Raw genomic sequence first — 22,583 nt, 5'->3', positions numbered from 1 at the left:
AGAAGCAGCCTTCTACCCAGCTGCCTTGGCCAGCGACTCTTAGAGCCGTCCTTCCTTGCTGCCTCTCTCTCACCACCCCCTCAAACACCAAGTCCGTCCAGTCCAACCTCCTACGTCCTTCAAAATAAGATCTTGACACTTACTTCCATCACTACAGTTAGTTCCCTAGGCCACATGACCCTCCCGTCTGCTTGATAACTACCACCAATATTAACCCTTGGCCACAAATTTCTTCATCCCGCTACCTGAGGGACCATTCTTAAATCCTAATCTGGTCTTGTGTACCCTGCTCAAAACTCTGCAGGGTCTTCCTGCTGTTCTTGGGATAACGTCCAGCCTCCTGGACCAGGCACAGCAGGCCTTGCCTACCCTCAAATGCCTCATCTTCAGCAGATGGCCCCCTCCACCCCCACTTCATATTCCAGCCAACTTAAACCTCTTTCTGTTCAGTAGATGGCCACTGGGCTTGGGCACTCTCTCTCCTCCCTGAGTCTCCTGTCCCCAGCCTTCATTTGCCTGATTCCTCCTGATGTTCAAGCTATCAGGTTAAGTAGAGAGCGATTTCCATTTAACCCTAGGAATCCCTGGATGAAACGGCACTGTTAATAAAACTTTTTACTTAAAAGTGATGGAGATTTCGTTATAAATTCTCCCAAATAGATGTTTTACCCTGGTTCACAGTGAGTTAATTGGAGATGCAATCTGACAGCACAGTTGTTCTGGAAAGGGCTTCCTTGCTAGGAATAGGATGACACACAGCAAAGATCTCATCTCCTTTCATATGGATCCTTTGATGCACTTGGACACAGAGTTTGGAATGTGTCACAAACTTTCCCAATGTGAAGGGGCCCTGCCTTCCAGTGAGGAGGGATAAGCAGAAACGTGGAAAGAATATGTCACTTTATGGCACCTTTGACCCAAGAAATGAAATGCCTTCCACTACCTCCCTTGGACTTTGTTTTGATAATGTTTCACTCGGAGTTGCAGTCTGAGTTTCTGTTGGGACAAGAGAAAGTGTACTAACTAATCTTCCCTCTACAAGGGGTTTGGTCTGTTAGTCCCTGTGGCCATCAAGGAGGCAAAGATCAGCTGCTGCTCACTATTGGAGCCCTCTAAGGGATCCTGACAGTGCCTTCATAGAACTCCTTAGGGGTCCCTACCAGGTGCCAGAAACCCCTGGAGGAAAGTTTGTCAGTTCCTGTGGGGTCCAGTGGGCAGCAGCACCCCCTGCTGGTTCTGTCTTGTCATAGACTCAACTGTGAGCATTAACCTCATTCACTATAACTCCTCTGCCTAGGCATGAAATGAAGTGTGTCCCTTGGACAAGAGAAAAGATGGAACCACCAGTCCAGCCACCACCACAACCCCCAAACCTGAACCTCAGCCAGAGGCGTGGACTAGAGTCCCAGGGTCCTGGCATACTTGCTCCATGCTGACATGTCCCTAACACAGGGCACGGTGTGACTGTCTCTTCTGCAGCCTGGCTGTTGAGGAGCTCAGCTGTGCTGGTATATACAGTTTTATTACCCAAACACTCAGGTAAGTGTCAAAGCCCACTGTCTGTAGACAAGGAAACAAATGGAAAGGTTTAGGTCGCTGGTGCAGGAAAGGGTGGATCTGGGCATCACACCTCCGTTTCGCCTGACTCCAAAGCCCGACTTTGCACTCGCAGTGATATTCCTGGATTGTGCTTCAGCTGCTGAAATGCATATATTGTTCCAGTATTGTATAGTCATCATGGTCCCAACACCTGTCCACCTTGAAATGGAGGTACTCAGCAACCTTGAAAGGTTCTAAGATTTTGTGTCTGTCCTCTGATGAGCTGCCCTGAAGCCAACAGACCTGGAGTCCCTTGGCATGGAAGGCTTGCCTCAGAACCAACAGCCAAGCAGGACTTCAATGTCCAGGGCTCCCCCCGTGGAGTGGTACTTTGTCATGTTAGAGAGCCTTTGCAAGCAACCCCACCACCCAAATTAGGTCTCTACCTGTCTCACTGGTGACCAGGTATTACGAATTGAGAGGCAAGCAGAGGAAGTGCTTTTAGTAGCTGCATCACAGCCGTAGCACTGACCAGACCCCACTGGTGATTTGAAGCCCAGTAGCCCAAGGACTGCAGTCCGACTCTAACTAGGTGTCTCTCTGTTCTTCGGCGTGCACGTCTGTACACTGTGGGTGAGCAAAGTGCCTGTGTCATCAGCCTCCCCAGCCTTGAGAGGTGTGTCCTGACCAAACACACACACATACACTTAAGTAGGGGTAAGAGGCCCTGCTCTGTGTCCCTAAGGTACTGTGATTTCAATTCTGCCACCGCTCTTCTCACACAATGTGCAGTGGTCATCTGCTTGCAGACTACACCCTGTGTGATCCCTGTGTCCCCACTGAGTCCAGTGAACTGACACATGAATTCGGGTGGTGCTTAGAGAACATGTTTCTTCAGCGGAGGAGGGACCTTCACCCAAGGTCCTTCATCCCAAAGGGCAGCTCGTGTACCGGTTATGACACAGGAGGATGGAGTAAACAGGACATCTCTGTACTCAGATTCTCTGTGAGGAGGAGGAAGATTGGATTTTTTGTACCATCTCTAATTCCAGAAACTTAAAGAGGCTATAAGGGGATTTTCAACGTGTGGGTCACTGTTGCCCCGTCGGCCACAGTTCTGGTCTCACAGTGGAACTTGGGTCAAGATCCTTGGAGCTCCAGGCAACTCAGAGAATGTTTTCCAAGTCCCGAGCGACTGGTGCACAGAGTAGGTGCCCACAGTGATCTGTCCAGTAGGTGGATTGTTGAGTGAATTAAGGCTGCTAGTTAAATATGGGATGCTCTGGCAAGAGCACAAATCCCCTTGGGGGACGGGACATGAGCACACGGGTGAAGGCTGTGTCAATCCAGGTGACTGCTGTCAGCCTCACAAGAAGGCGCTCCTCCTCACTGTCCTTCCAGCTCTTTGTCCAAACCTGCCTCTTCTCTAAGTGGTCCTCTCCATGTCCCTTCTCTGCCTAACTTACAGCCCGATACAGGCTGTCATTCGGCATCTGTGATCCTTGGGTGTCCTTTGCAGTCCAGCTGACTGAACAGAAGCTGACTCAGCACAGCAGGATCTAGTGCCTGTCACCCGTTGTTCTCCCCTGCTTTCTGTTAGGCTCTCACTCCCTTCCCCTACCCCCCAGCTGCTCCAGCCTTCTGGCAGTATCTGCACTGTTTCTGGAAGCCTCTGCCTCAGACACTTCTTCCCAACTGTTCCCTCTTGACAGGAAAGTCCTGACCCCAGAAATGTGCTTGTCAGATTCCTCTCCCTGTTCACAATGTTTGTTGAAAGGTCACCTCTTCGTGAACCCTGAATTCACACCCTTGGGGATACTTTCTAGGTTCTGCTTTTGGGGCTGACAGATCATCTGGAGAGGCATTGCCAGCAAACGTGCGGGCGCCTGGGTCTAAGAGCCAAAGAGTTTGTCTAGAACCAAAGAGAAGAGCCTGGAGAATGTCCTAATATTCTGACTAAAAGGCAGAGGGGCACCCAAGAAAACGGGAGGTCAAATTATCACCGAAGGCAGGCCAGCCCCTGAGCAGCTCCTCAAATGAGTGGAATTGTGTTCATGCATCACTTATAGCCTGAACCATGGGCCCTGAATGCTGAGGGAAGATCCCTGTTCTCCAGTAGCCATAGTCTGACCAGAAACTCAGAGGATAAGGCCCTGCCTGCAATAGCTGAGTGCCTGTTGTCTTTGGGGCCACTATGTCCAGACCTGGTCGGTCATGCAGCTTCTGTTGTTCTAAGATGGGGATGGCAGTACCTGCCTTCCTTGCTTCCAGGGCTCTTCTGACAAACACAGGACGGAGAGCGCGCAAGCGCGCGCGCGCACACACACACACACACACACACACACACACACACACAGATCAGAGAACTGGAAAGAGCCTAGGTCCTTGATGGCGTCACCAGACCCCAGAATATGCCCTGCCTGCACCCACCCTTACTTCTGATTTCATTGTGTGATTGTGAATTGCCTTTGTGATTAGACCTGTTTGAGGAGGGGTTTCCTCTTTACTCACAGCACAAAGCAGACTTCTGGATATGGGGAGCATCGTGGGGTTTGGTTTTCTTTTCTGTGGGAGCCATGTCGTGTCGTGGGTAAGGACACAAGCTCTGTTCCTAAACAACCTTCCTTCCAACTCAGTTCTGCCACTTGCAGTCCTGTCATTTTGAGAAATGTACCTGGCCCTGTGCCTTACTATCCTCACCTGTGAAATGGGCTTATTATTCTTAATAGTGACAATACCAAGCAGAGAGGGTTGCATTTGTGAATACATAATGAGGTAATGCAAGTATGGTTCACAGAATTGCATCTGCCACATTCCCTATCTTTACACCTACTGATGCTGCCATGGGAGAGGTGGCAGGTCAGGCTTTACACCACGTGAGCTAGAGCAGAGAACATAAAGATCACGTTACACGTCTGTGTTCAGCCCTAGAAACTCTCCTCCTCTGCCATACATTCTCATCCTTTGCGTCATGCACGGACGATCCGTCACCAGAGGGCTGACTCTCCCACCTGGGGACCACAAATACACACCGTCTTACACTGTGTGCATCAATTCAGTACACTCCAGTTATGTCCTCAGATAGCCTGCCCTGGTCCTGGTGCCAGGGTGGGGGTGGGGGGTACCCCAGGGCAGGTAACGGAGCACATGATGTTCCCTTACACCCACACGGCATCGGAAGCTGTCTGCATCCTAGTGCCTGCCTTTCTTTCCAGACTCGCCTCCCTCCGCCCTAAAATTCGGATTACACTCACGCTGGATTCCAGGGCAGACCCTGCCACTTCAGTCTCTCTCCTTCAGCCTCAAATTCCTCCTGGTTAAAGGCAATAATCCTGCCTACTCAAGGTTTGTTGGGAGACCTCCAGGAGACAACAAATGTAAAACACCTAGCTGACATTAGCTGGCACATGGAAGGCGCTGGATAAGAAACAGCATTATCTGTTTCGCTTCTTTAATCCACAGCACCTGGAATGCAAAGGGTAAGATTTCCTCCTTTTATACAGCTGAATAATATCCCATTGTATAGATGTGTCACACTTCCTTTATCCATTCCACTGTCGATTGACAGGATTGTTGTTTCCATTATCCTGGCTACTGCGATTAATGCTGCAGTAAATATGGGAATGCAGACATCTCTGTGAGAGGCTGGCTTGAGTTCTTTTGGATATATGCCCAGGAGTGGGATGCTGGATCAGATGATGGGTTTTTGGGGGGTTGGTTTGTGGTTTGTTTGTTTTTAGTTGTTTTGGAGGGGACATCTGGATACGAACAAGATCATATGATAGTTTTAATTTTTTGAGGAGCCTCCATACTGTTTTCCATTGTGGCTGCACCAGTTGCGTTCCCACCGACAGCGTACGACGGTTCCAGTTTTCTGCATACTCTCCAACACTTGTGATCTGCTCTCTGTTAGTTTGTTTGACAATAACCATCCTCACGTGTCACACGTGTGACATGACATCTCATTGTGGTTTTGATTTGCCTTTCCCTAATGCTTAGTGAAGGGGAGCATCATTTCATATACCTTTTGGCCATTTGTATGTCTTCTTTGGAGAAATGTCTATTCAGATACTTTGTATATTTTTAAATTGGTTCGTTTGTTTTAACTATTGAGTTAGAAAAGTTTGTTATAAATATTGAAAATTAACCCTTATCAGATGCATGGTTTGCACATCTCTGCCCATTTTGTAGATTGCCTTTTCGGTTTGTTGATGCTTTTCCTTTGCTGTGCAGAAGCTTTTAAGTTTGATGTAGTCCCACTTGGCCGTTTTTGCTTTTTCATGACTGCTTTTGGTGTCGCTTCCATGAAATCACTTGCCAAGACCCGTGTCACACAGATGTTCCTTTATGTTTTCTTCCAGGAGTTTTACAGTGTCACGTCTTATACTTAATCTTCAATCCCTTTGGGGTTGATTTTTGTGTGTGGTGTAACGTAGGGTCCAATATCGTCCTTTTTGTACGTGGGTGTCCAGGTTTCCCAGCACCATTTGTCCAAGAGACTGTCCTTTCCCCATTGCGTATTATTGGCACCCTTGTCAAGATCAGCTGACTGTACATGCGTGGGTCTATTTCTGGGTTCTCTTCTGTCCCATTGGCCAGTGTCTGTCTTTCTGTCACTACCATACTGATTTACTTACTGTAGCCTTGAAATATGTTTTGAAATGAGGAGGGTGGGTACCTCCAACTTTGTTCTTCCTCCAGGTTGCCTTGGCTATTCTGGGTCTTCTGTTGTTTCATATGCATTGTAGGATTGTTTTTCTAAAATTGTTTTTCTAAAATTGTTTACTGAAAAATGCCATTTGGTTTTGAGAGGAATAGCATTGAGGCTATCATTTTTCTTTTTAATCTTTCATCTTCAACTATAGATTACATTGATTGATTAATCAATTATATTCTAAATCTGAGGATTGCATTAGTTGGTTTTCAATTATTGAACCACCTTTGCTTTCCTGAGCTAACCCACTTGATCATGCTGTTTTTCCTTTGAATATATTGCTGGATTCCATCTGCTAGTATTTTGTTGAGGAATTTTGTGCTTGTGCTAAGGAAGAATATTGGTATTGGTCAGTACTTTTCTTGGTATCAGTGAAATGCTAGCCTCATAAAATCGCTTGCAAGCATTTCCCCCACTTCTGTTTCCTGAAGGACATTGTGTAGAATTTGTGTGTGGGTGTTTTTATTCCTGTCGATATTTGGTAGAATTCACTGGTGATACCATGTGGGATTTTCATCATAGGCTTTTATTTTTTTTTTATTATTTTTTTTTTATAAATTTTTTTTCAACGTTTATTTATTTTTGGGACAGAGAGAGACAGAGCATGAACGGGGGAGGGGCAGAGAGAGAGGGAGACACAGAATCGGAAACAGGCTCCAGGCTCTGAGCCATCAGCCCAGAGCCCGACGCGGGGCTCGAACTCACGGACCGCGAGATCGTGACCTGGCTGAAGTCGGACGCTTAACCGACTGCGCCACCCAGGCGCCCCCATCATAGGCTTTTAACAACTGATTCAATTTCTGTAAATGGTTCTGAAATATGCATGTTCTTTCACCTTGGGTAAGTTTTGGTGGTTTATGGTTTTTGAGTAATCAATCCATTTGCACATTGTTGCATTTATGTATGGAGATTTTCATGTAATATTAATAATATCGTTTCTCTCATATTTCCTGGGTCTCTAGTGAAGTCTCCTCTTTCATTCCTGTTGTTAGTAACTAATTTCTTCTCTCTCTCTCTCTCTCTCTCTCTCTCTCTCTTTCCAGTTTTATTGAGATATAATTGACAGCACTGGATAAGGTATAAAGGATAATAATCAGACTCACATATATCATGAAATGGTTACCATAGTAAGTTTAGTTGACATCCACCATCTCAGAGACACAAAAAGAAGAAAAAGAAACCAATGTTTTCCTTGTGAAGGGAACTCTTAGGATTTACTCTCTTAACAGCTTTCATTTATATCACATAGCAGTGTTAACTATAGTCATCATGTTGTACATTATATTTCGTTATTTATCTTATTTTTCTTATACCTGGAAGTTTGTTTCTTTTGGCCATCACCCTCCAATTTTCTTCTCCCTCCCCAAATCACCACCTCTGACAACCACAAATCTGATAGCTTTTTCTGTACATTTGGGAGTTTCCTTTTCAATTCCATACATAAGTGAGATAATGCCCTCAAGGTCCAACTATGTTGTCACAAATAGCAGGATTTCCTCCTTTTTATGGCCAGATAATAGTGTGTGTGTGTGTGTGTGTGTGTGGGTGTGTGTGTGGGTGTGTGTGTGGGGTGTGTGTGTGTGTGTGTGTGTGTGTGTGTGTGTGTCTGCGTGCCTGTGTATTTACTTGATCCATTTATCCATCAAAGACGCTTAGGCTGTGTCGATATCTTGGCTATTGTAAATAATACTGCTGTGGACATGGGGGTAAAGATATATCTTTGACATTGTGGTTTCATTTCCTTCAGATATACTATCAGAAGTGGAATGTCTGCATCATATGGTAGTTCTATTTTTAATTTTTTGAGAAACCTCCATACTGTTTTCCATAGTGGCTGCACCAATTTACATTCCCACCAACAGTACACAAGTATTCTTTATTCTGCACATGGAAGCTGGCATTTTTATCTCTTGTATTTTTGATGCTAGCCATTCTAACAGGTGTGAGGTGATAGCCCATTGTGCTTTTTATTTGCATTTCCCTGATGATTGGTGGTTTGCAGCAGCTTTTCCTGTACCCATTGGCCATTTGTACGTCATCTTTAGAAAAATGTCTGTTCATAGCCTTTACCCATTTTTATTTTATTTTATTTTATTTTATTTTATTTTATTTTATTATTTTAATGTTTATTTATTTTTGACACACAGAGAGAGGCAGAGCACGAGCAGGGGCAAGGACAGAGAGGGAGAGGGAGACACAGAATCAGAAGAAGGCCCCAGGCTCTGCGCTGTCAGCACAGAGCCCGACGCGGGGCTCGAACTCACAGACCGCGAGATCATGACCTGAGCTGAAGTTGGATGCTCAACCGACTAAGCCACCCAGGCACCCCACCTTTACCCATTTTTAAATTCGATGATTAGTTGTTGTTTTTTTTCATTTTATTTTGTTTTGTTTTTGCTGTGGAGATGTATGAGGTCTTTATATTTTGGATATTAAATCCCTGTCAGATATACGGTTTGCAAATATTTTCTCCCATTCCATATGTTGTCTTTTCACCTTGGTGGTTTCCTTAGTGTGTAGCTTTTTAGTTAGATGTAGCCCCACTTGTTTTTGATTTTGTTGTTTGTGCCTTGGGTGGTATATCCAAAAATCCATTGCCAAGACCCGTGTCAGGGAGCTTTGTCGTTATGTATTCTTCTAGCAGTTTTAGTTTCCATCTTACATTTAAGCCTTTAATCCATTTCAAGTTAACTTTTGTGAGTGTAAGATAGGAATGCAGCTTTATTCTTTTGCATGTGAATAGTCCATTCTCCCAGCAGCATTTACTGAAGAGACTGTCTTTTATCCATTGAGTATTCTTGACTCTGTTGTCAAATATTAGTTGGCCATACATGCATGGGGTTACTTCTAGGCTCTCGATTCTGTTCCGTTAGCCCACGTGTCAGTTCTTTTGCCAGTAACACACTGTTCTTATTACTCTAGCTGTGTAGTATGGCTAGAAGTCAGAAGTGTGATGTGTCTTCTTTGCTCTTCTCCTTTTTTTTCTTCTTCAGTCCTGTAGAGGTTTATCAATTTTATTGATTATTTCAAAGAAGCAACTCTTTAAAAAAAAACGTTTACTTATTTATTTTGGGAGATAAAGAGCGTGTGAGTGGGGAAGGGGCAGAGAGAGAGGGAGAGAGACAATCCCAAGCAGGCTCTACAATGTCAGCACAGAGCCTGACATGTGGCTCAATCCCACGAACCTCGAGATCATGACCTGAGCTGAAATCAAGTGTCAGACGCCTGACTGAGCCCGCCAGGCGCCCCGTCAAAGAAGCAACTTTTTTTTTAACGTTTATTTATTTCTGAGACAGAGAGAGACAGAGCATGAACAGGAGAGGGTCAGAGAGAGAGGGAGACACAGAATCTGAAACAGGCTCCAGGCTCCGAGCTGTCAGCACAGAGCCCGATGGGGGGCTCGAACTCACGGACCGCGAGATCATGACCTGAGCCGAAGTCGGACGCCTAACCGACTGAACCACCCAGGCGCCCCAAAGAAGCAACTTTTAATTTGAGTTTCTCTAATCTGTCTTGTTAGAAATTTCATTGATCTCTGTTCTTGTATTTTAGTAAAATTCTTATTGCTGCTTACTGAGGATTATGAAATGACTTCCATAGGTTTGAACATCCTTTTTACCTAGATGAAAGCCAGTGAATATTCAAAAGAATGTGTCACCATGGTGGAAATTTTAGCCATTGTCTCCTTTTGGAAAGTACATGGACACTTATGAGTATAGCAGATGCTGGTCACACATGGAGTGTTCTTAAAATTATGCTTGAATGGTTATAAAAAGTCGGCAGGGTCGACTGAGCTTGCGCCATGCTTCAGGCTCCCTGTTCATTCATTCTGTCTCTGTCGTCTGTCTCTGTCTCTCTGTCTCTGTCTCTCTCTCTGTCTCTCTCTCTCTCTCTCCCCCTCTCACCCTCCCCCCTTTGCTCACTCGCGCCCTCTGTCTCTCTCTTTCAACAACAACAACAACAAAAAAAGTGGGCAGGGGATTCACATGGTTGACTGCAGGGCACCATTTTTCATTACCTATGATGTGGTTTTGATGATTAATCTCACGCCTGAGATCCTGATTATATGCCATCCGAATTCTGAGCTTGGAAATGTATACTCTTATTTAAAGCCCAGAACCATCATAGGGAGTAGGGCTCATTATTACCCCCATTTAACAGATAGGAAGCTGAGGCTCAGAAACGTTAAGTCAGGTGAATAATAACGGAGTTTTCTTTCTTCTTTTATCACCATTTGATGTAGTCTGGGTCCTTCTGGCCACACACCTCCCTTGCTAGCTTCCAGCTCTTTGACAACCTTTGTCTTCAGCTTGCTGTCTAGACCAAGGGCCAGGTGGAGCTGTGAGCATGGACCACACCTCCATGGATCCGCTCCGGAAATGCAGCTCAACACTGATTTCTGAGTCTTCCCCGATGATCTCTGAAGAGACCTCCCGGGAAGTCACGGCAGCCTCCTCTCCTTCCTTCTCGGAACTGCTTATGATGGGCCTGGGTGACCTCAAAACCAGTCCTGGCACCAAATACCCTGCCCCTCTTCCAGAGGGGCTGCTCCAGCAGCGCTACAGAGATGAGAAAACCCTACAAGAGAGGCGGTGGGAAAGGTCAGCGTCCCCTCAGAGGAAGAAAACCCTTCTGGGGCACATGAGACGGCGGCACCTCGATCAGGTGGCACCTTATCGGGTGGAGAGGAAAGCCAGGATCTCCTCCTCAGGTGATAGAGATCAGAACAGATTCAGATGCGAATGTCGATACTGCCAGAGCCATAGGCCAAACGTCTCTGGGATGTCTGCAGAGAGGAAAGGGGCCCCCCATGCTTCCTCCTGGGAGACACTGGTACAGGGCCTCAGCGGCTTGACCCTCAGCCTGAGCACCAGCCGACCTGGCCTGCTGCCCGAAGGGGTGCTCCAACAGCAGGAAAGAGACGAGAAGCTCCAACTGGAGATGCAGCAGGAAAGCAAAAGGATGTTTCAGAGGCTCCTAAAGCAGTGGTTGAAAGAAAACTGAGGCTCTCATCCTCACGTGACACAGGTCTGAATGGCTCCAGACATGATCCTGAGCGTGGATTTCTTTTGGGGACCAACCAGTAAGCAGTCGTCAGAGAAGTGACAAGAGCAGCGTTGATGACTGAAAATTCGATCGGCGTGAGCCCTCATCCAATCCCAGGAAGGTTCTGTCTTTCCTACCTTGAATTTGTGGATCCCTGTGGGGCTTTCTATGGGACACCGCATACCCCAGGGGTCCGTAACTTCCTTATTATGGCTCCCGTGATGCATGTTGTCACTTTCCCACCCCGAACTCTGCCTCTCCTCTCTGCCTTGTTGTCAGTACGGTAGAGAGCTTCTCTGTAGCACGAATGCCCCGTTGATGATGGCCATGTGCTTTTGTGCCATTTCACGGACTGCCTCCCAGCAGCAGCACTGGTCTGCTGGAATGGACGTGTGCTGAACGGAGATCCACTTTCAAGAGACTGACGCTAAAGGAGGTGCAGAAAGGGACATGGAACTGGAACTTGGTGGTTCACTATTGTGTTGTCTGTGTAGGCCGTTATGAGTATGCTGAGCTAAATGTAGAACATTGTTTCCTTGCTTTATAACACGGATGGTATTCCCCTCGAATGAATTTCTGACCCGTTACCTCATCATCCTTGCCAAATAAATATACATATAAAAAAAACCTAACTTTTGCATTCAGGTTCTTTATCCATATTGGGTTGTTCTTTGTCAGGTGTGAGGTCACCGCATTTAAATTCTAGAGCAGCAGATCACAGTTTATCAGGAGGTTTGGAGCCAGGCCCGGAGGGCACCAGGGAACACCATCGAGTCACCGTTTGCAGCCCCGCAGCACGAGCAGCCTTCGGATCATCCGGGCAGAGCAAGTGGAAGAGAGTCTTCCTGCCCACAGAGAGCTGGAAGCACAGCCCACCGCCCACGGTATGAGGTCCTGGGGGATGGTGCCGGCCCCCCTGGCGTAGCATCTCCAGGGGCTGTACCTTGTTGCCCGGTGTCCCTGGGGTGGGGAATGCGAACAGCAGTTTTATGCCTGCATCACGGAGTCATTTCAGAGTTGTTTTGGGATTTACATGTGTGCCTTTTCATTTCAGGAGGCATTAATGAGGCATCATCCTTCTTCCTCCCCCACAGATCCAGTGCTGTGTAACCCAGGAAGTGCCCGTGCAGTCCCTCTGAACTACAGAGAAAGTCTGCTTGCGCTCAGTCTCCGTAATTAGGTAATGTCCAGAGCTGTGTTGCTGCAAACATCTGTGAGTCTTCTGCAGACAGAAGTGGCTTCAGAGCAGGTGTGTTTATTATGTTCTGAACGTGTGATCTCTCCAGAGAGCTTGGTGCTCAGGTGACCCTGCCAGGCTCGTGTCCCACTTGACAGGAGAAAGTAAACAAAGCAGGGATTTTCTTCCTTGAAACTCTGAGGCCTAAATCTACACTGGTCATTTGGGGTGTGGTTAGCAGGATAACATGCGCATTTCACTTTATTGATCTTGTCCTAGGTATCAGACAGTATTCTACATATCTCCATATATCAGCTTATGGAATCCACTCCCAGAACCCATCATTGAGCAAGACTTCGATCTCACTTTGTGTGTGAAAAGCAGAGTACAGAGAGGTCAGGTGAGTTGCTCAGTGTCGCAGAGGCACTGAAGGAGAGGGCGACAGGCAAACCTAGGCGGACTGAATTCAGAACATGACTCCTAACCAGCTCACCAACGTTAACCTCTATAGAGGCCAGGGGTGAAGTGCGGAGAACCAATGACTTTGGTGGACGTTTCCCAGCTGGAAGCCTCAGGTCTGATAAGATACCTCCTTGAATCCTCCCCATAATGCACTAGGGCAGGGGCACTCCTACCCACCTGGCAGAGTTCAAGGAAGTCATAAAGAGATGTCTTTACCGCAGCAGCCACACCAACCACAGACAGATGTTTAGCCACTCGTTAAGGTTTCATCGTCTCACCCTTGCCTCCCCCACTCCACGCAAGGCTGGCTGCTGGGGTGGGGAAGTTTGGAGTAATCACAAGACAATGCTGGCCCTCGGGATTGAGCCTTTAATCAGGGAGACCTGTAACGCCCATACATGTGGCAAAGAGCCGTCATGGAGCCCCTCTGTGGCTCTGTGGCCAGGAGACGAGAGGGGTGAGAAGGAACGGGGTGGGGCAGTGTGGATGTGGGGCTTGCTGAAGGTGCTCCTGACCACACTTACTCATGGCCTGCACTGGGGCACATGGGGAATGGGTGGGCAGGTGTGACTGACAGACCCAGTGGTACCATCCCACCCCTGCCTCAAAGTCATTGTCCCCTTGCCCACATATCAAGTGTATGTGGGTATCTGGGGGTCCCATCTGAGTCAGCACATGGTCCCAAGATATAGACTAGGAGATAGAATCCACTAATGTCCAGAGATGTTCAGCATGTCAAATTCTGCATTTTTTTAAATGTTTATTTTTGAGAGAGAGAGAGAGAGAGGATACAAAGTGGGAGTGGGGGGGGAGGGGCAGAGAGAGAGGGAGACACAGAATCTGAAGCATCAGCATGTCACATTCTAGGCAAGAGGCAGAGGGAGAACCACCAGGAGGCAAGAAATACAGGGAGAGCATAGGGGTAGAGTGGAATGCTCAAATCAGAAATCTCAATGTACCTATCATAAGTAAAGAAATTGAATTTGTTATTTAACAACCTTCCCACTGGGGCACCTGGGTGGCTCAGTCAGTTGAGTGTCTGACTCATGGGATCGAGCCCTACTGTCAGTGCAGAGCCTGCTTGGGATTCTCTCTTTCCCTCTCTCTGACCCTGCTCCACATTCTCTCTCTGTCTCTGTCTCTGTCTCTGTCTCTGTCTGTCTGTCTCTCTCTCTCTCAAAATGAATACATTTTAAAACTTGATTTAAAAACCTTCCCACAGAGAAAAGCCCTGGGCCTGCTGGCCTCATTGCTAAGTTCTGTTAAACTATAGGAAGAGATAATATCCATCCCTCATAGGCTGTTCCAGATAGAGAGGAGGAAGGAACATTTCCTAACTCATCCATTAGGACAATACTACCCTGCACCAAAGCCATACATGACAACACAAGAAACTATACACCAATATCTATCATTAACATCCATACATAAATCCTCAACAGAACAGCATATCAAATCCAACAACATTTGCAAGGGGAAAACCAACTAACCAAGTGAGATTTATCCCAGGGTTGCAATATCGCTTTAACATTCAAAATACAGTTCGGGTCAACCAGCATAGTAATATATTGAGGACAGAAACCATGTGATCATCTTGATAGACAAAGACATTTGACAAAATTCGAGGCCCATTCGTGATAAAAATGCTCGTCCAACTAGGGACAGAAGGGGACGTCCTCATTCTGATAGGGCTATCTACAAGAAAAATATGTCTCCTGTCACATATTTATTAGTGAATGAATGCTTTCCCGCTGAGATCCAGACCAAGGCAAGGATGGCGGTTCCCACCATTTCTGCCCGACATGGACTGAAAGTTTCAGCCAGCGCAATCATGCAAGGCAAAGAAACGAAAACATGGAGAAACTGGACACAAAAACTATGTCCAAGCAAAGACTTGTACTCAGATGTTCACAGCAGCATTATTCATAATCGCCAGAGAGCAAAACAGTGTAAAAAAGTCTGTCAGCTGGTCAATAGATAATCGAAATGTGGCAACCCATGCAGGAAGATGCCACTGATCTATGAAAAGGGATGAACTTCTGATTTCTGCTACAACATGGATGAGCCCCCAGAGTGTTCAGCTACATGAAAGACACAGACACAAGAGTCCACTTAAAACAGGAGTCAGTTTCTAGGAAATGCCCAGAAAGTGCAAACCTACAGAGATAGAAATTACATTAGACTCTGCCTCAGCCTGGAGGTAGTAGTGGGAAGTGAGCGCTGATGGGTACACAGGGTCTTTCTGGAGAGAAGGAAATGTTCTAAAACTGAACTGTGGCAATGGCTGCACGACTCTGTACATTTACTACAAGTCACTGCATTGGACTGTCTAACTGGGTGACACTGGTGTGTAATTAGAGCCCAATAAAGCCCTTTGGAAAACGTAATGCAAATGTCTAAGTAAGTCATGGTGGAAAAGGTATGCCATTGATTTTATAACACTAAGGAACTGTCCCGTCTCCCTTTCCATGTTCTGGGTCCTGCCTGCACGACCCATCATCACCTGCCTCCTCCCTGTGGGTGAGGTGCTCCCACCAGAATGAGTCACTGTGCACATCACAAAGGAATGCTGCTGAGTGCACACGTCTGTGCGTGTGTGTGTGTGTGTGTGTGTGTGTCTGTGTGTGTGTGTGTCTGTGTGTGTGTGCGCTCATGCGCAGGCACCCGCTGGGTGAACTTAATGGTTGGCTCAGAAATCCGTGGCTGGGGTCAGGCTCCTAGGGTCCATCCTGCATCTGAAAACCCACTTAGGAGTTTTCCTTTCTTCAGGAATCCCATGGACCTGGCTGCAGTTTCCCTGGTAACCAGCCTCATCCTTAGCTTTAACTTCTGGCCACAGGAAGATGTGTAGAATGGGGAGGGGTGTTGTCCGCCCCCCACTGGGCCCCCTGCGGCACTCAGCAGCCCAGTGTGGAGACACAGCAGAGAGGTAACCAAGACAATGGAAATCCCACTGCCTCGAGGCCCTTCCCTCTCCCCTCTGCCTGCCTGAGTGTCATGTAAAGAAGGGGACGCAGATGCATAAACACACTCCTCTGTCCTGTAATTGTTCTAAGTGTGGCTGTAAAATAAATGTGTCACAAACAGCTCCTGACTAATAAATACAGAAAGCAAACTGATGGCTGCTGCAGGGAAGGGGGTGGGTGGATGGGACAAATGGGTGAAGGGGAGTGGGAGATACAGGCCTTCAGAGAAGGAGGAATGAATAAGTCATTGCATCAGAGGCATAACACAGGGAATGTCGTCAGTTGCTGTCATAGCATTGTATGGTGACAGATAGTGGCTACGCTTGTGGTGAGCAGAGCATAACACTAGACATGTTAAGTCCCTGTGATATACACCTGTGACTAATGTAACATTGTGTGTCAACTTTACTCATGTAAAAAAAAAATAGCTCTTGAAAGAAGACACATAAGGATTTTTTTTTTTTTTTAATTTCAGTGGTAACACACATGGCTCTAAAGTTCAAGATTCTATTTAAACCAGGACAGGTGAAGCTCAGAGATGCTTCTCAACATCATCTGTGCATCAGATCTTTCCTGGAGCAGTTTAGAATGACTCAACACCTAAAAAACAGACAATCCAGTTAAATATGGGCAGAAGTCATGAACACACATTTCTGCAAAGAAGACACACTGACGGTTAATGGACATATGAATAGATAATAGGTACCGATCATCATAGGGAAATGCAAATCAAAACCACAATGAGCTATCACCTCACACCTGTCAGAATGGCTAAATTCAAACACACAAGAGACAACAGGTGTCAGCGAGTGTCTGGAGAAAGGACCCCTCCTGCACTGTTGCTGGGAATGCAAACTGGTGCGTCTACTGTGGAAAAGTATGGAGGTTCCTGAAAAAGTTAAAAATAGAACTACCCTAAGATCCAGCTATCGCCTACTGGGCATTTATCCCCCGAGATACAAAAGCATTGAGGCGCCTGGGTGGCTCAGTCGGTTAGGTGTCCAACTTCGGTTCAGGTCATGATCTCGCAGTTTGTGAGTTCGAGCCCAGTGTGGGGCTCTGTGCTGACAGCTCAGAACCTGGAGCCTGCTTCGGATTCTGTCTCCCTCTCTGCCCCTCCCCTGTTCGTGCTCTCTCTCTTTCCCTCCCACTTCCCTCCCTCTCTCTCAAAAATAAACATTTAAAAAATTGTTAGCAGCACCTGGGTGGCTCAGTCGGTTAACTGTCCAACTCTTGGTTTTGGCTCAGGTCATGAACTTGCAGTTTGTTAGTTCAAGCCCCACATCAGGCTTTGTGCTGACAGTGTGGAGCCTGCTTGGGATTCTCTCTCTGCCCCTAAACCGCTTGCTGTCTCTCTCTCAAAATAAATAAATACGCTTAAAAATAAAAAAAAAAATTTTTAATGCAAAACACTACTTCAAATGGGATGCATTAACTCCTATGTTTTAGCAGCATCATTTGTTATAACCAAATTACAGAGGCAACCCAAATGTCCATCGAAGGATGAATGGATAAACAAGATGTATATATATGTACAATGGAATATTATTCAGCTATAAAGAGAATGAACTCTTTCCATTTGCAACGACATGCAAGGAGCTGGAGAGTATTAGAAATAAGTCAGTCAGAAAAAGACAAATAGCATATGATTTCACTCATAAGCAGAATTTAACAAACAACCACAAAGAATGAGCAAAGGAAAGAAGAGACAAACCAGGAAACATACTCGTAACGATAGAAAACAAAGGGATGAAGGGGATCCTGAGTGGCTCAGTCGGTTAAGCATCGGACTTCGTCTCAGGTCATGATCTCAAGGTTCAGGAGTTCAAGCCCCACGTGGTGCTGTGTGCTGACAGCATGGAGCCTGCTTCAAGATCCTCTGTCCCTCTCTGTCTCTCAAAAATAAAAATTAAAAAAAAATTTAAACAAGAAAACAAAGGGATGGTTACCAGAGGGGGCATGAAGTGGTGGGGGGGTGGGGTGCGGGATGGGTAAAATAGGGGATGGGGATTAAGGAGTGCACTTGTCCTGATGAGCACTGGGTGTTGTATGGAAGTGTTGAATCACTGTATTGTACACCTGAAATTAATATTGTATGTTAACTGTACTGGATTTAAAATAAACTTTGTAATAAAAAAAAAAAAAAGAAAGAAAGAAAAAAAAGAAACCAGGGACAGATGCTAGTGCTCCATCCCTGGAGAGCCTGATTTAGCGAGTCTGGAATGTGGCCCCCACATAAGCAGTATTTGGAAATGTCTCCTATGAAAACTTAGATTGCAGCTGTGCAAATAGAACCATCCTTAAGGAGAAAACCTAAAATCAGAAATGTGAGACTCCTTTGCAAGGAAAGCAGGTTTCCATCATTACCTGCTGTGGTTGGCAGATCTCACAGGCTTGAGGAGAGGAAAAACATGCCATGTAAATGCGGGTTTTAAAACTGACATTGTATCTGCTGTTCTCGATGTTGGCGAAAACCAAAGTTTGAAGTTAAAACCCTGGATTTGCTGTTGAAGCGTGTGACTTGTTATTGCTCGTCAAGATCCCTTGTGCTTACTTACTTTAAACTTTGCATTGCATAGATAACTTCTCCAGACAGATCACAATCATTCTTTGAAGATGGATTGGCTGAGATTTGTATCAGTTGATGTAGATGGATCAGCGGTCAGGCTTATCTGCCAAGTTATGGAGTTTCCTTTTTTAACTTTTTATTATAATTTAATAATTTTTATATGATAATTTTATTATATAATTTTTATATAATAATTTAATAATAATTTTATTATAATTTAATAACTTTTTATTATAATTTAAATGTTTAAATGAATTCACATGCTCAGATAAGAGACCAACTAGGTCCAGGTATTTACGATGAAAAATAAAATTGAGCAGTCCCTTGTTTCATGCTCATGCATGGACACGTCCCTCCCCAAACTTTCTCTTTTAGCGATTCCTTCTGGATATTCAAGTCCATATTCCAAATCATGGGCTCACTGCTATGCCTAATCCATTGAGGTTAGACATTGTGAGTTCTTACAGAAGATGAGGAGTGCAGTCTCCCAGATATATTACAGGGCCCAGGTCTTCTGCTCGGAATTCCTGTGTGGAACCACCCAAACCAGGGGAAATCTCTGCTCAGGATGCGATCAGAGTGCATCTGCCGAGGAGGATCCCTCCTGGGGGACTTTACACACACCTGTGGCAAGGTGAGGATCATGGCTTAGCCTTTTCCAGAGCAGGTCCCAGAGAGTCATTGGACAATGGAGAACACACCTAGCAGTATCTCTAGGATTTTGCCTTCGGGAATTGGGTGGATGGCAGTGTCCAGCCATGAGACAGGGAATAGAGGTCGGGGGTCCTGTGCAGATTTGTAGGGCTTGTGGGATTTGCACCTGAGTAGAGGTGTCCTGTAGGTTCAGCCCATGGGGTCCTGGGGCCCAGCAGACATTTCTTAGGTAGACTTGTTGATGGGAAAAGCCATCAGCATACAAGGGGAAATAGATGAAATCAAGTTAGATGCATGGAGCTCTGGATGGCCATGTGGTCACCCACGAATCATGTATTAGGATGAGGAGAGCACAGGGAAGAAGTTGGAACCCTGGGAGAACAAAGAAAAAGATTTAGGAGGGGATCAAATGAAATGGGCCAACAAGGAGACTTACAATTAACGACTGAGAAGTAGGAAGAAAGCTTGGGTGGGCTGCTGTCACAGATGCTGAGGAAAGACAGCATTTTGAAAAAAGAATGTTCAGGCTGCCAAGACAGCATCGGGTACTTTGGTTTTGCAACATGGAGCTCTTTGGAGAATTTAGCAAAGGAATGTTCCACGGGTGGGGGACACGGTAGAGGGAAATCCAGAGGTAAAAAGTACTGTCCTCAGTCTACACTTTGAAGAAGCCTGGCTTGAAGAGAATCAAGGCCAGGGTGGTAGAGACAACTGGCTGTGTGCTTTCAGGGGATGTTCTTTTCTGTCCCCAAAAGCAAGACAGAAAACAAGATGCAGGTTCTGGAACCTCCTCTGGATGGTGAGCACTGTTGAACAGATGACCGAGTTGAGAGTTGGATGAGTCTCACAGGTGTTTCTTTCAGGGCAGAGCAGTGGGATTGGGCAGCAGTGGGGTTACAGGAAGTCTTCCATCATCTCCCATGCCATCCTTAGCCCTGTGACCCATGCAGATGTGGCTACAGAGACTCAACATCTTCCAGGTAAAAGCCTCAGTGGATGGTGTCCGGGGAGAGTCCAACATTGAGTTGTCAGACTAGAGAGGAACGGAGGGGGAGAGATTGGGAAGTTCTGGCAGAGGTGACATCAGAGGACAGGAGTCCTGTTGGGGGTGCTCAGAGCAGTGATGCCATTGATAGCAGTGGATGTAAGGGGCTTGGGTTTGGGGTGATGGCAGGGCTGGGGATGTGGGCATTAGGCCACCACATTCAGACCCAGTATCTGCAAAAAAGATGTTTCTTGGTTTGGTGCAACCTTGTCTGTGGCCTGTGCCTGGATAGACTTGAGTCTTCTGTAAAACTAAGGCCTCTTCAAGAGATTGGCCTCAACATGTCCTATCTGGTGGTGAGGGTGCTTTGGGGGTCCTTCCGATGAGGAACAGAGAGGCTGGGCCGTAGAGCAGCAGAACAGAACTCCCATGTGATTCCCGCCACCACAAAGTGTATCCTCGGATCCCCATGAAGGGGGTGCAGGGTGCAGGTTGCAGTGGGTCTTTGGAAGTACAGCGAGTGGCCCAGCTCTAAGATCACACACCAGGGCCACCTGGCAAGCCACCATGAAATAACTCAGGCGAATGCTCTCAGGCGAAGGGCCAAGGTCCAATCCCAAAGCAAATTCTGCCATTGCTACATGGCCACAGCCCAGGCACTGTCAGAGCTCAAGGTCTTTGGGATGGAAACCCCATCTTTCCAAAGCTCCTTCTCACTGCTTGATGGGGGAGGGAGGGACAGGCCATTATCTGAGAGGAGCCCCGATGAGGAATGGAGGCCAGGTGGACCATGGCTGGAAGAAGAGACCAAGACCTTGCTCCAGGTCTTTCCATCCCCAGAGTGACACAAGGGGGTGTAGGCTTCTTCAGGACTAGTCCCTGGCTTCCATTTGAGAGACTCTAGGGCCTCAGGGCACCACTGTCCCATGAAGATGAAGGGTGGGAGAAAGCATGACTTTTTGAATTCCAAGAACCAAGTGGGACAATGGATATATCAATGTGTTCCAAGTCCTACAGCCTCCTGTAAAGAAAGCCTGTTGAATGGAGTACTGTTCCTGCTGCATAACTGTGTTATTGTTACCTAATGGGCTCTCCTTCATGGAAAGCACACTCAGGGGGCCAATGACAGCAACTGTAGACGTGAGACATGTCCTTTAGGGGAAGTTTGATTGCTGGTCTCTCAGAACAAAAGGCAGTGTCCTACCTGAGGCCATGTCAGGTATAGTGGACATGGGGAGGATCTACCTTGGAGATTAGATATGCTGAGGACCCAACAGAGGGGGAAAAGAACTTGGGAGATATTGCCAGGTCTGACAGCAACCACTGGGATTGTCACCCCTGCCTCTCAACTCTCAGGAGGAAACTCACATGGTTTACCATCCAAGGACACAAGAAAGGAAAACCTCTACCTCTTCTAATAAAAACTGGTGGCCTTGGACACGGTCCTCCAGGCTTTCTCCTCTGGTTCTGGGAACATTTATGAAACCCAACAACACAACACAGGCACTGAAGTGAGTGTCTGTGTAGCAAAGGAGAAATTGCCCGTGGAGGGCAAGGAGGCCATCAGGAGGCCCTGCTCACCTCGGTGACAGCCCTTGTCACTGAGTCCACTCTGCGTCCGGGGGGGGGGGGGCTCCCTTCCTTCATCTGTTCTGGGGGTCTGTTTGTGGATGTTTGAAGCTTCCTGAGTTAAAGGACAGGACAAGACAAGGACCGCTGATCTCTCACATGGACGGCTTGGCCAGTGGGCAGAGGAAGAGCAGGTGGGGATGGTGAGCTGAGATCACAGAGCCACTCATGCTCCTCAGACCCCATGGGCACGTTGGCTTATTTAGTCCCTGACTGATCTGATCTACACCATGAGAGCTGACCCTCTGGACTATGGAATGCAAGGGGAGGGGGGAGGAAGAGCCATTAATTTACATCCACTATGATAGCTACGTGTGGTCAGATGTAATCAGTGAATTGTCCAAATATACAAATGCTCAGTCTCTTTAAGTGAAAGTGTTCTCACATTTCCACCCCCTGCATCCTCCTCCCAAGATGAGGAGGGGGTATGTGTGGCTACAAATCTGTGTGATGATGTGAGTAGCGGGTCTATGACACACTTATGTGGCTCACAGTGCCCTCGTGGTCTCTGAGGGAAGGACAACACTTGTCTCCCAGGTCCAGCTGGTGATGCCGTGCATGGGGCTGGTGTAACTTGCACTTTTGTCCCTCTCTTCTTGGTCGGGTCCTGGTAGTCCCTGACTGACTCAGATTTACCTCACTTTGCTGGCATCTGCCAGTGCCTCTGAATCTGGGTTGCATCCTCCACCCCACCCCTGGGCAAGAGCGTCCAGTCCACAGGCTCAGCTGCAGAGGCATCTAAGTCTCCAGCCAGGTTAAAGCCTCCTTCATGAACCTCTGGCTAGGAGCTCAGCCACATTCTACATCCCCCAGGGTGGAGTACAGCTTCCCTCACCCCCCCA

General features: G+C 46.8%; 1 protein-coding gene across 25 annotated transcripts in view; it reads left to right on the top strand.

Annotated features, from left to right (window-relative positions):
* The window catches only part of LOC121023071 (protein FAM156A/FAM156B-like), a 46,252-nt gene extending 29,414 nt beyond the window's left edge, over positions 1-16,838 (top strand). For 5 of the 25 annotated variants that reach the window (XM_040464743.1, XM_040464734.1, XM_040464728.1 and 2 more), the window contains 2 exons: positions 4,755-5,018; positions 10,497-11,931. In XM_040464743.1, coding sequence (XP_040320677.1) covers positions 10,601-11,257 — 657 coding nt within the window. In that variant the 5' untranslated portion in view covers positions 4,755-5,018; positions 10,497-10,600 and the 3' untranslated portion in view covers positions 11,258-11,931. Of the gene's footprint in view, positions 1-2; positions 5,019-10,496; positions 11,932-11,977; positions 12,184-12,393; positions 12,480-12,755; positions 12,877-14,671; positions 15,326-15,707; positions 16,025-16,379 lie in introns of those variants that run through there. The other 20 variants (XM_040464737.1, XM_040464732.1, XM_040464733.1 and 17 more) reach the window with 11 other exon arrangements.
* Positions 16,839-22,583: the final 5,745 nt, after the last annotated feature.

This window comes from Herpailurus yagouaroundi, unplaced genomic scaffold, assembly GCF_014898765.1.
Source record: "Herpailurus yagouaroundi ecotype Mexico unplaced genomic scaffold, PumYag 503, whole genome shotgun sequence".
NCBI lineage: Eukaryota > Metazoa > Chordata > Mammalia > Carnivora > Felidae > Herpailurus > Herpailurus yagouaroundi.
This window is presented reverse-complemented; position numbering and strand designations above follow the sequence as displayed.